We start from the raw sequence: 13,778 nt of genomic DNA, 5'->3' as shown, positions 1-13,778 counted from the left end.
GTGGTCTTGCTATTGTGGGCGCTGCATCTCCAAGTCCGCTGTATGACTCATCTGTGGCTGCAGTGTGTGTTATTGTGTGTGTGTGTGAGAGGTGAAGGCAGGCAGCTGAGGTAAGTTATGTGGAACTGAAACCATCTGGTTTCCTCCTCACCACAATGAACAATAATAACCCCCGGACCACCATCACCACCCCCACCACACACATGCCACCATCTCATCCAGTTGTCATGGCAGTAACACAGGATGGCGGCAGGATGCTGTTTGGAGGAGGTCGGTATTTAAGTCCTGGTTTCCTCTTCTTTGTGGAGATATTGTTGAACATTAAATCCAAATCATAAAACAGATGGTTCGAATCAAGCAATCTGATTGGGTGTTAGCCGTGGTATAAATCCCGTATAGCACGGCTATGACGTCTAATTCTTGTCACAAGTCTATAGTACTCCGCTTTCATCTTTTTATACAAGGTGCTTTCTGCCGTTACTAAGCAACCAAAACTGCTTGTGCGGCAGTCTCTTTAATCTCCCATTAGCATTAAACTGTTTTTCTAGCGTACAAAATGGAAACATTTATGGTCAGCTTGGACCTCCGTGGTGGCCTCACTATGGACGAGTGGATTGAAGAGTGTATATCTCCGTTGGAAAAATCACCTGCCAAAAAATGACATGCACAGATTTGTAAAAGAGAGGTTGACGAAATTGGAAAAAAACAGAAATGACCGTAAAGCAAACAAGGTGGGCTGTCAAATGCTTTGAAGACTGGTGTCAAGATAAAATCGTAGGTTTAGACCTTAAGACTGACAAAAGAGCGGGTGGGTGACATTTTAAAACATAAATGGAGAGAAACCTTTCAAAAATCTTTGTCCTTTCAGTCTTTGTTTGTGTATAAGTGAATGTTCTTAAGGGAGAGAAATCTCCGCTGTCAGTGTCTCGGCAGTCACCACTGCGATTCGCGTCGGGCCGAACAACGGCCCGTAGCCGTGGTAACATACTGGTCTGAGCTATTGCTTAAGTCAAACACGACCTGACAGAAATATCACAATTGTAAGCTTAGTTTTTCTTACTTTTTCTAACGGAAATTTTCATAACCTGTGATGCGTTCAAGACTGCCATAAAGTTCAAATTTCAATGATAATGTATTTTTTACAGTTTCTTTCTATAAACAGTGGATTTTTGGCAATCTTTAAAGAAAACACGTTTCAATCCTGTCGGTGAGATGGTGGGTTCAGGAAAATAAAAATCTATCCATATCTTGCACATTGCACCTTTTTAAGTCTTATATTATAAATGCACTGCAAAGATGACATGTCACACAAAAATAAAAGATTAAAGACGCATTATTTTTTAGCATATATGTGAAAAAAACAACTGTAAGGCATATCACTTAATGACTAATTACATCCTGTTCAGACAAAGGTGGGGTCAGTCAGATGTGCAAAACTCATCAAAAAGCACAAAACATTACTTGTTTTTATTTAATTCATAAAATTGTCATCTTACATTAACTCAATATTCTGCATCTCTCCTTTGCTCTACTGCTCTCAATAACTGTACCATTTCATGGACCAAACAATCAACTGAATAATGAAAAAAGTTTAAAAAATAGACAAATCGTTTGCTGCAGTCCCATGTTAATAATCCTCCGCTACAATATGTTTGTTCCCTCAGTGACTTCTACTCTTACAACATCTAATACACCACAAATGAATAGTCAGAGCAGCCATAATGATATCTAATTACCTTAAGCAGACTGGCAGCGAAAGTTTATCTATAAGCCAGCCGCCTTCCCCTTTGCAAGACATATTAATACAGGATTTCACAGCAGCTAATCACATAATATATTATTTATGCATACAAGCAAATTAAGAAAAATGCAGATAATCCTTCTGAGTAGGGCGGATATACAATATACACATGAAGGTGCATCCACATGCTCGCGCACACACACACACACACACACACACACACACAGAGGCAGTGTTACATGATGGAGCAGGTGAAGCCGCAGCAGTCTTTCAGTAGTGTAAGTCCAGTTTTAGTGACAAACGGCGCTGATGTCTGCTGGGCTTTGGATGCCACCTTTTGATCTTGCAAAGTACCTGATTAAAAAAGGACAATGACAGTAAACTTGTATTCACCACACTCTTATTTGCCTCAAGCTGCATCCTACCGAAAAAAGGGGCGCAGAAGTATTTGGGTCCATTAATTTCAATACAAAATGAGAAAACTTCTCACTTGATTTATTACCTCAGACAATTTTTTTAGGACAACATTATGGTCTCAATCGCTATCAAAAATCTTCTTCAACACAATTTAATGTTAATAGTTCAAACAATGGCCCCATTTAGAAGAAAATAGAAGATAAAGAATCATATGATTTGGGGCGTGGCTACCTTTGATTGACAGGTCACTAACAAGGCAAGCAGTCATCAGGAAAGATGAAAAGGAATGTGTATCCACGGCAACGTTTCAATAAAGTAACAAAAAAGAAAGAAAAAAGACGTTTACCGGTTTGGTCTCAAAACTTTGACCTTTTCACTGTATTTTCACTTAATTACAGTTTATTTGAACGTTTTGTTCAGCGTTTGCTTGGACAAACAAACACTCCAAGGAGTCGCTGGTCAGTTTTCTGAGGTAAGTAACATACATTTTGTTTTTGTTTTTGCTAGCCAAAACTAAAATCCCGGTTAGCTCCAGTTAATGCTAACATGAATTAGCAGCAGCTTCTCTCAGTCAGGTTGAGGTGTAGAGAGGCTGTAGTCAGTGATCAGATCCCTCTCACTCCTCTACAGTCCAGATATGGTCTGCTCCCCGTATCGCAAACAAGATGGTGACGAATGTAATGCTGAACTCGATGCCTCAAACAGGCAGTCCACAAATCAATGGGTGAAATCATGATGACTACGTCCATTATTTAAACAGTCTATGGGTCAAAATGGTCATGTCCTTTAATGCCAATAACGTTTAGCCTTAATAGTCATAAATTAGTCATAAATGGGAAAATTAGCTCCAGAGACCAGGGCATTTTAAAGTAAAGTTGAGCATTTTAACAAAGGGGTCTATGGGGATTGACTCGTGTTTGGAGTCAGCCTCAAGTGGCCGTTTAAGGAACTGCAGTTTTTTGAACTTCTGCATCATGGGCTTCCTTTTTTCCATCTCTGGAGGTTGCTGCTTGATTTGAACTGAGGCACTCTTTCACAGTGATTTAGAGATTAGGAATTGTAGCAGAACGGTGCTGCTCTGTTTGGATCAGACATCCTTGATTGGGTGATACAGCTGGTGTGAGGTTTATAGCCAAACTACCAGAAGAAAGTATTAACACCTAACACCTATCTTGATACGTGTGCTATAAAAGATAACTGCAACTCAGGATTTCTTCTTAACTGGAAGTATGCACATGACAGACAGAGTCATGGTCAGACTCACCTTTTGCAGCCAATGTCTTGGGAAATTTGGACTGTAAGAAGGCGGCCATTTCTCTATCTTCCTCTCTTTCCCTGTGGAGGAGAAAATGTCCTTTTTGTAAATTTCAAGCATGTGGTTCGAGGATTTTCTTAATCACGTAAAATGTCAATGGGCTGCATTTGAGGGAAACCAAGACTACCAGCTGGACTAACAAATCCTCAGGATTGTAGAGAATTTTAATCAACTGTACATGCAGTGAATCCCCTGCTGCATCTGCACACCTCCCTCTCCTCTTTATACTTTCACATACACACACATGAGGATGGCCTCTCATATAACTGCAGTCTTTCTGCGACCACTCAAATGTCACTCAAAGATATTCTTTGACATGAACAGAGCTATGAAACATTACATGCCAAAGTCAGGTGGCTGAGGTCTTGAACGAAGGTAAAGACATAGTAAAACTGCACCTTTTACCTTAATTACAATATTTTTGCCCCTTGTCTTAACTTAACTTCACCTCAGCCTTTCAAACTCCACATCGTCCACGAGGAAGTCTCTGGTCTCCACCAGCTTGTTGATCTGCTGCAGCAGCTCCTCTTCCCTCTCTCTGTCCTCCTTGGACTTGTCATTGTCTGTTCAACAGACAAGCAAAACAATAAAATAAAAATAAAAAGTTATCATTATTAACAATTTATTTTTTTTTGTATTTAAAGGAATATTCACTTCAGACATTATGCCTTTTGCTGCTGCATTTATATTTCACAGAACAGGATTTTTAAATACTTTGCTATACGCACAACTTTGTTGTTGTGCGTATAGCCAGAAATGGAGTTAGTCTTTTTGACATCACCCAAGAACAGTGGTGGAAGAAGTAATCAGATCCCCTTCTTAAGTAAAAGTATTAATACCACACTGTTAAATTACTCCACTACAAGTAAAAGTCCTGCATTCAAAACTTACTGAAGTAAAAGTACAAAAGTATCAGCATCAAAATGTACTTAAAGTATCAAAAGTAAAAGTACTCAGCATGCAGAATGAACCCACTCAGATCGGTTTATATAATTTAAATATATTATTGGATTAATATTATTGATGCATTTATGAAAGCAGTGTTTCATTTGATCAAGATAGGGCTCATTTTCTTCTTAATATACTGTTATGTGGTTTAATTAAAAAAAACAGCAACAAGTCGTATCACTGTAAATGTACAATGTTTGAGTAAATGTACTAAGTTACATTCCACCACTGCCCAAGACACATCAACATCATGAAATCAACAAGACATTTATAGGTGACCAAAATGTTAGCGGTAACTTTAAGGAAAACATACTGGTGTGCCGTGTGTTTATGTTCTAAAGCATACTGTGCTCTATCATCTCTAACCTCTTATAGGGACCATCACTTACATAATGAACATCATGCTGCATTGAAAAATACTTGAAATTAGCAACTAAGACCATAAACTCATTAGGAAAATGTTTAAATCAAGTGAGAAATAGGGTCGTTCTCTCATAGACTTCAATACAATCTGATTTCATTTTGCAACCGGTGTAGTTGCACCCTGCTAGCTATTACAAAGAATGCAAGTTTAAGACTCTTCTGCATTGGTTCCACTTTTCAGACCCAGAAGTTGCCGCTAACATGCTGATGTTTAGCATGCACAACACTGTAAAAAAATGTCTGTAGATTTTATGGTGAAAAACTGCTAAACCATGACAGTAAAAGACCGTAAAATGATAAATGAGTTAATTCAGTTTCAGTAACAATGAAACACCTTAAATGTATCAGCATTTATAACGATTTTTTTTCTTGTCAATTATATTGCAAAACAGTGTTTCTCTTGATGGAAAAACTTTTTATTTATACAGTAAAAAATTGAATGAAAAGGCAATCTTAAATGTGAAATCAACAGTGCCAATATCTTTTTACGGTAATATTTAAAAAAAGTTCTACCGTATTTATTACGGTAGAACTTTTTCTGGTTCTGGCAACCACAGCTGCTGTTTTTTTTTTACCGTAAAAACAACAGTTGTTTGTTTTTTTACAGTGAATGCTTACCTTGTTAACCGTCATAGTTTAATGTGTTAGCATTGTTAAAGTTGAATTTATAGTATATTATAGTTTCCTAACCACTTTTGTACTATACTTTAGCACCTTCTCTCCTTTTAGTTGCAACCATAGCTTTCTTCTACAGTAGAGCTGTCATCTGAACCCAAGGAACAAAGGACATCAGTATCTATCTGAATATTTTCCGACAGAAGACATATTATATAACCAAGATTCAAGTAGAAAAGGGGAAAAACCTTGAAAGGAGCATTGTCATTTGAAGTCTGTGTGTCTTTTAGCTGACATGAAAACACTTCCTTTTAAAAAGTCATGATTTTTATTCACAACCAGCTTGTGTTGAATTCGCTCCAGCTCTCATCTCTGAGGTAGATGCTCATCAGAAAAACACAGTTGGCAGACATCTTTTAAAAAAATAATTCTGCCATTAAGAATCATATGCAGGGCATCATAAGCAAACTTAAATAAGATGTGACAAACACAGTGACTGCTTTTTAATTTACCTGGAATTGAGACAAGTTTCTGCAGCTCCGTCTTCAGTCTTGTGATTTCTTTGCAGAGCTGGATGTCATCCATCCTGAATGGAAAACAAATTATGAATTGGTATTTGGAGGAAATCAGCAGATGCTACTGTAAAAAAGAAAGTATATTTAAACTGTTAAACAGTTGGGCTTGTGGGCATGTGTATGTATGTATGTATGTATGTATGTATGTGTATGTGTGTGTGTGTGTGTGTGTGTGTGTGTGTGTGTGTTTGTGTGTGTGTATGCATGTATGTATGTATGTATGTATGTATGTATATATAATTACTGTGTATAGGTATATTTATATTTTTGTAATACAAGACATGTTTAGACAAGGATTGTAACTAGTCATATTTAAGGAGAGGGGTGGGAGTTTATAAGTTTTACTTCTTCTCACTCCTTTTGGAATATGTATTCTATATCTCATGTTAAATCTTTTGTCTTACTCTTTTTTATTATTTTGTTTTCATATTCGAAATAAACTTGAATCAAATCAAATTAGAACTCCAAATCAGTCAAATCAATCTTCATTGACTGAGATGACTAGCTTTCTCTTGTAGAATAGATATTATGTCATGGCAGCAAAGTCATTTCCTCCCTAACTTTACATACAAAACAGAAAAACACTGGAGTGAGATGATAGTGAGGTCTGTGAGTTTATTAGCTGGAACAACACGGCCACGCTGCCCTCTGTGAATGAATCACACCTGACAGTATCAGATCTCATTTCGCCGTCTGACTCTGATGCAGATTTGAAAACATCAGGAGCCGTCACACAAGTGTTTGTGTGCGCCTGTGTCTGTGTGTGTGTGTGGGCTGTTATTGCAGTGATGACAACAAGAGGGAAATGACTGTGATAGAAATATGTACTCTGAGCTGTTGGTTTAATAAAATAGGATTCACTTCAGTGTACTTCAGAGGTATATATTTAATGATGACTCATATGCCGCTGCCTCTCAGGGGTGTTTATTCAAAATGCATTATCATGAGAGCTGTTTTGTTTATGTTGCAGTCATCTGAAATTAAATTTCTGCATCAAGTTCCTAAACAGACCATTCTCACAAAAAAAGTATCCAGTGTCTTGCAAACAGCTTATTACGACCAGGAGGCAAACTTCGGGTCTGAGCAGGGAGGCAAACCAGGAAGTGCCTTAAGCTGCATTCTACTGAAAATTCCAGCAGGGGGTGCTACGTTTGGCTGCAAAAACATTTCTGTCCATTAATTTCAATGCAAAATGAGAAAACTTCTCACTTCATTTATTACCTCAGAATTTTTTTTAGGACAACACTATGGTCTCAATAACTAGTAAAACATCTTCTTCAAGACAATTTGATGTTAATAGTTCTAATAATGGCCCCATTTAGAAGAAAATAGAAGATAAAGAATTGTATGATTTGGGGCGTGGCTACCCTTGATTGACAGGTCACTAACAAGGCGAGCGTCATCAGGAGAGAAGCAGAACAATGCGTATCCTCGGCAACGTTTGAATAAAGTTATATATAACTTATATAGATATAAAAAAGGACGTTTAGTGGTTTGGTCTCATAACTTTGACCCTTTCACTGTATTTTCACTTAATGACAGTTTATTTGAACGTTTTGTTCATTAAAAATGTCTTGTTCAGCGTTTGACAGACGCAGACACTCCGAGGAGTCGCTGTTCATTTTTCTGAGGTAAGTAACGTACATTTTGTTTTTTGCTAGCCAAAACAAAAACAAACATACAAGATGGTGAATAGATAGTGACGAGTGTAACGCTGAACTCGATGCTTCAAACGGGCAGTCCACAATCCAATGGGTGACGTCACAGTGACTACATCCATTATTTATATACATTCTATGATTACGACCTATTTACTTACTCTTCTTAACGAGCCGCGGCTTGTTAAGAAGAGTAAGGACGAGTCAAAGGGGCACAGTCCTCCTGCAGCAGTCTCTCCCAGCTGCAGAGCTGGAGGGGATGTTAACCCCTTAGCATCCAGCATCCGTGTTTAGTCCTTCGCGTATGTGACGTCATGGTCGAAACTGTCACTAAGCGATTACACGACGGACCAAAACCATTCTTCACCTCCAGAGTCTCTAAATCACTCTGGGGGCCTTTTTGTGATGGAGACACACAGAGTGAGCGAACTTTTGAGAGGGTGTGGCCTGAGACTTTCCTGATGGCCACTTTTCCCCCTAGTGGAAACACGGCTATGGTTACACGTCTCCAACTGAGAAATATTAAAGACATTTGTTTTCATATGGTAACATTTTGTTGTTTTACCAAATCTCCCCACAGTGGTTAAGCGTCAGTTCCTGCCTGTGTTGGAGTTATTATAAAACATGTCAACACGTGCATGCCCACGGAGACAAGAAGGTAAACAATCTGTTATTGAGAGTGGGACTGTACGTCACTTTACACTCTCTGGATGCGGATGAACGTGGATTGAAGTGAAAACAGGATGTGAAAACGATACATGGTGAACCACCAAAAGTCATTATTCTCTGTGTCTCTGATCAATTATATGGCCACTTTATGCAGCGCTGCTTTCTGCTTTCAGTCCCTGCTCCACCACCTCCATCCTCATGTGTCAAAATAATGAGGAAGGTCTCGGCAGGAAAAGAAATAGAAATAATTAAAAGCGAGGAAAAAAACCTTGAAGTGTGTGTCTGTGTGTGTGTGCTGCTAGACTTCTAAGACCTTAAATAGCACTGCTGTTTTTCTACACACACGTTTTGCCATCATGCACATGGCTGCTCAGAGCTGATGGCTGACAGTCACGGTGCATCATCTCTAATTCTTGCGGGGCTGCTAACAGTGTCGTAGTGTATTCAGATCCCTGTACTGTGTGTGTCAGTGCAGAGGAGCAAACAGAACATCACATGATACAACAGAAGCATATATAATCATCTTAATGACAGCACTGTGTCAGTAAAAAAAACCCTAAAAATATGATTTGCAGAATTTTGTTGTGGTGTTTTGGTATCTTAATGTACTGAAGTCCTACTGAAGCACTGATCTTACATGTATCTCAGCTCCGATTCCCTCCGTACCAGGATGTCTCTTATCCGCTCAATTTTGCTCAGCTCTCCTTCAATGTCTTCAATCGTGATTGTGGAGTCAGCCATCGAAATTGCGTCCTCTGGGGAAAGACAGACAAGACCATAACATGTTTATTTGGGTCTAAGAATGTGACTAGGAGTTTTACAGTTACACTTTTCAGATTCAAAGAGTACAAACACGAAGAAACCATTAAGGAATCCAAAATTAATGCCACTATACCATCTGCACCATCTATACCAAGGAGAACCCCCCCCCCCAGAATCTCAGATTACCTGACAGGAAGACCACAGTATGTCAGGTTGGGGAACTGTGTTTCTGGGACATTAATGAGCAGCACAGGGACTCCACAAAGCACTGTCCTGGCTCCATTCCTGTTCACACTGTACACAGCGGACTTCAAATACAACTCTGGGTCCCACCACATCAAGAAGTACTCCGACGACACTGCTATTGCGGAGTGTATCAGGAATGGACAGGAATCTGAATATAGGGATCTGATAAAAGCCTTCAGTGACTGGAGTCACAAGAACGATCTCCTACTGAACACCTCAAAGACTAAGGAAATTATCAGAGATTTCAGCAGGTTCAAGCCCCCTCTTCAGCCAGTGAATACCTGTGGGGAGGACATGGAGGTGGTGCCAAGTTATAAGTATCTAGGTGTATACCTGGATAATAAGATGGACTGGTCCCTAAACACAGACGCTCTCTACAAAAAGGGGCAGAGCCGCCTCTTTTTCTTCTTGAAGCTGAGATCTCTGGACATCTGTAGTAAGATACTGCAGATGTTTTATCAGTCTGTGGTGGTAGTGTGTTGTTTTGTGCTGCAGTCTGCTGGGGAGGCAGCATCAGACACAGAGATGAAGGCGGTTGGACAGACTGGTCTAAAGAGCTGGTTCTGTGGTTGGAGCCAGGTTGGACACACTGGAGGAGGTGGTGGAGAGATGCAATGTCAACATGTTCCAGGCCATCTTTAAATATCCAGATCATCTGCTACACAAAACCTTTATGAACCAAAAAAACAGCAGTGGACGGCTCCTCTCTCTCCGTTGCAGGACGGAGAGATTCAAACGATCCTTCGCTCCTACAGCCATCAGGCTGACAGAGATTCTACCAGACTAACTGAATTTACCCTCAGGGATGAATAAAACATTTTTGATTTGATTTGATTTGATTGATTTGTAAACACAATATTCGATCTGAGTAAAGAGAAAACAAAAATTAGTTGAATCTTCATCTTTCCATTGCACCTTAAGTGCAAAATTGCTTAGTTGGAGTAATTGATTGCACTCATTAAGGCCAATAAACCACCTGTGTCGGTTATTAGGGCTTTTAAGAGACTGGTGAAGGAAAGCTTACTGTAAATAAAGTAATATCCAGAGGCAAACATGCATTTATGAATGAGGTAATGACACCTGCAATGTTAACACTGGCCTGGATCAAATCCACCATCCTGCTATGATCTGATCAGAGCTCTGTGGATACTTCTTCCCAGTGAGTCTTCAGGCATCAGTGAATAGCTGCACTGCCCCTCCACCCTCCACCCTCCACCCCCCGCAGCCTCCTACTCCTCACCAGGAGCGATGAGTCATCCAGCAGAGCTCCGAGCAGCTTTTAATTACCTGACCTGGTGTGAAAAGACATGACAATCATACACACTGGATCACTGGGGATATCAGCGCTGCACAGGCATACAACTGCTTCGAACAATCTGGTGGTTCGACAACTTTTCTCATCTGCATATGTATTATCACATATATGCATGCACACACATTAATCAGCTTGTGATTTACTGATGAAACAGTCTGCATGTGTTGCTCTTGTTTCTATTATATTGCCCCAGGCTCCCTCATAAAGGTCCCAAAAATTAGTCCACTATTTTAATAACAAATGATAATAAACCACTTAATTATGTTTGTAATACAGCAGATTTGTGTGCATTCACAATTTATAACGTTTTATAGCTTTGTGTTCTTCTTAAAGCCTGCACATAATCTCAGCAGAATACAGTTGTAGTCATGACACCCCGAAGACACACTTAAAGTTAACCGTGTGACACATGTGCTGTAATAGAAAGCAATAAAATAAAATAAATGTGTGCTATGATGGTTAAATGTTGCACACATGACAGATAGACCTCCACCTGAGAACCTGCTCTTTTTTCTCCTAGAGACAGCAGCACTTTTTTTTATTTTTTGTTTGTTTGCACACAGTCTGCACTCTCAAACTGATATTGATTGAATCCATTGAAAATTTTATGTGATCTAGAAAGATTTTTTTCACATTTAAAGTTTTAACGTGAAGAAAATATTATTGTAATAATGTAGTTTGAGCAGAATTTCTCTAAATCTGTACAGTAAAATCACATTTCACCTATATTTTCTTAGAAAAAATATTAACTTTGTTTTTAATCACAGGGAAAGTAAAATATCCTGGAAGCCAGTGTGAGGTTTATATTTTTGGCAGTGTGGAAGTGGGCTCTTCAGACCTCCAGTACATGTAGGAAAACTCTATGGAAGGCAGATGTATGGCCTTTAAAGGGACAGTTCACCCCAAAATCACAACACCAACATCACTGAACTGGATGTTATGATTTCTGGAAAGAGACATTGCTGGTTAGTTTTTCAAATTTATTCCTAACCGTTTTTCCTTTTTTGTTTTTGCATCATTTAATTTGTAAAAAAAAAATTTTGTAAATTTTTGAAATTGAGGTGAACTGTCCCTTTAAATGAATGTTCTCCTGCAGAAAGCTTCACTTCCATAACGTATACATAATGTTAGAAGATGAACTGATGTGAAATGCACTTTCTGTTCTGAACATATTGAAACTGTTACTCATTTATTTTGGTACTGCCCCTTTGTCCAAGGTCTCTGGATTGATATTTGTAACTTTACTGCAAACAATGTTGATAAAGATTTCAAGTTGTTTTGGGGGGATGTACTATTTGGGCTCTTTGACTTTACCAAAAATAAAGAAAAAAGAAAAATGTATTATAAACCTCATCATATTGATGGCGAAATATCATATTCATAAATGTAAATTTGCTCGAAGAAAACCATCTTTTGGTGCCTTTCACAGTGAGCTCAGGCAGCACATCGCTTCTATTAAATTCTCCAAAAAAAAAGCAATTAAACAATTGTACAATTAGTTGATATTTGTGAACTATTAAATATATTGCTGTAAGCTCTTCTCCCTGCAGTAGAATATCCATAAGAAATGATTTGTGATGAATTGTATTCCTTATGTTTGTGAAACAAGGTTGTAATTAATATATATATATATATATATATATATATATATATATATATATATATATATATATATATATATATATTAATACTAGAAATGAATAAGTGTAAAGTCCTGCTGACAGGTAACTTTACCCGGCTGACTCTGACTACTTTACACACTAACACTATTCCAGCTTGCAGCCAGTTCATTCAAACCAAGCGCAGAGAATCAAACTCACCTGCTTTCTCCTTCGCTCCGTCCACCTGCGTCTCCTCCAGAGAGCCGTACTGTTTGGAGGCTCTTCTCTCTGTTTCCATATTGTCCAGAATCACTCTGCACACACAAACAACAAAGAAATATTCGTGCAGCCTGAAAATGTATATTGATTGTATGGACTAAGTCCGTGCAGCCTGCTGTAACGTGTGAGGGAGTGTAGAGCAGGAGCAGATGCTGAATGACTCCTCCAGAGGTGGTGTCAGCAGCACGGAGGAGCTGCAGGGCGCCCCCTGCCGGCAGAGCTGCACTACTGCACACAGTTGCAGCACAAGTTAAAGTAACAATCCACTGTTTGATGGATGGGAGGAAGTGATGGGATGACGTTGAAAAGACATACCTTTGAATTCCTCTTTGGAAAGTCTTGCTTAGCCACCTTAGATAGCTAGATATCGTTTCCTCTGCCTGTTGTTGTTACTAGGATTAATAATTTTGCACCTTTGAATCATTTGATTTTATATTTACCAATTCCCTAGTTAAATCTTTTTTATTTATTTTTTATTATTTATTTATATGTATGTATGTATGTATGTATGTATGTATGTATATCATTTTATTTTCCTTTTTCATTTATTTATTTATATGTATGTCTGTATGTATGTGTATATATATTCTTTTATTTTATTTTTTCATTTATCTATTTATATGTATGTCTGTATGTATATATATTATTTTATTTTTTCATTTATTTATTTATATGTATGTATGTATGTATGTATGTATGTATGTATGTATATATATAATTTTCTTTTCTTTTTTTCATTTATTTATTTATGTATATCACTTTATTTTCCTTTTTTCATTTATTTATTTATATGTATGTATGTATGTATATAATTTTATTTTCCTTTTTTCATTTATTTATTTATCTTTTCTTCCCTCATGTTTTGTGTGTTGATGTTTATTATGATGTCACTTATTACAAGTCCTATGTCAGGAAATGTTTAATTGTTTGAAAATGTTTATGTTTGTAAAATGATTAAGGCTAAAATAAAAAGTAAAACAAAAAGTAACAATACCACCATGTAAAAATACTCCACTACAAGTATAAGGTTTACTTATATAAACTGTGTGTGAGTATAGTCAGGAAAATGTACTTAAACTCTAAAAAGTAAAACTACTCAATGCAGAAATAATGGTTCCTATGAGTGTTATATTATTGCTTTGATTATACATTATTACTCATGTATTATTAGAAAAGCAGGATTTGATTTGAAGTGGTGAGATTGAGCTAAGTTT

At 37.9% G+C, this 13,778-nt stretch overlaps 1 protein-coding gene across 1 annotated transcript; it reads right to left on the bottom strand.

Annotated features, from left to right (window-relative positions):
- Positions 1-862: 862 nt before the first annotated feature.
- zgc:171844 (uncharacterized protein LOC100151763 homolog) lies at positions 863-12,933 on the bottom strand. Its single transcript, XM_059348498.1, has 6 exons — positions 12,505-12,933; positions 8,999-9,116; positions 5,972-6,045; positions 3,922-4,036; positions 3,423-3,493; positions 863-2,095 (listed from the first exon to the last, which is right to left on the bottom strand). Exons 1-6 carry the CDS (start codon positions 12,581-12,583, stop codon positions 1,977-1,979), a joined length of 576 nt encoding a protein of 191 aa, XP_059204481.1. The 5' UTR covers positions 12,584-12,933; the 3' UTR covers positions 863-1,976.
- Positions 12,934-13,778: the final 845 nt, after the last annotated feature.

This window comes from Centropristis striata, chromosome 13 (genome assembly GCF_030273125.1).
Source record: "Centropristis striata isolate RG_2023a ecotype Rhode Island chromosome 13, C.striata_1.0, whole genome shotgun sequence".
NCBI classification, from domain to species: Eukaryota; Metazoa; Chordata; class Actinopteri; order Perciformes; family Serranidae; genus Centropristis; species Centropristis striata.
This window is presented reverse-complemented; position numbering and strand designations above follow the sequence as displayed.

What these genes read in the sequence shown, in the direction of transcription:
- zgc:171844 (XM_059348498.1), bottom strand. Translation starts at nt 12,583, where the DNA reads ATGGAAACAGAGAGAAGAGCCTCCAAACAGTACGGCTCTCTGGAGGAG. An exon ending in CGGAGCGAAGGAGAAAGCAG is followed by an intron (nt 9,117 to 12,504) that starts GTGAGTTTGATT and finishes GTCTTTCCCCAG; the next exon opens with AGGACGCAATTTCGATGGCT. An exon ending in GAATCGGAGCTGAGATACAT is followed by an intron (nt 6,046 to 8,998) that starts GTAAGATCAGTG and finishes TTTTCCATTCAG; the next exon opens with GATGGATGACATCCAGCTCT.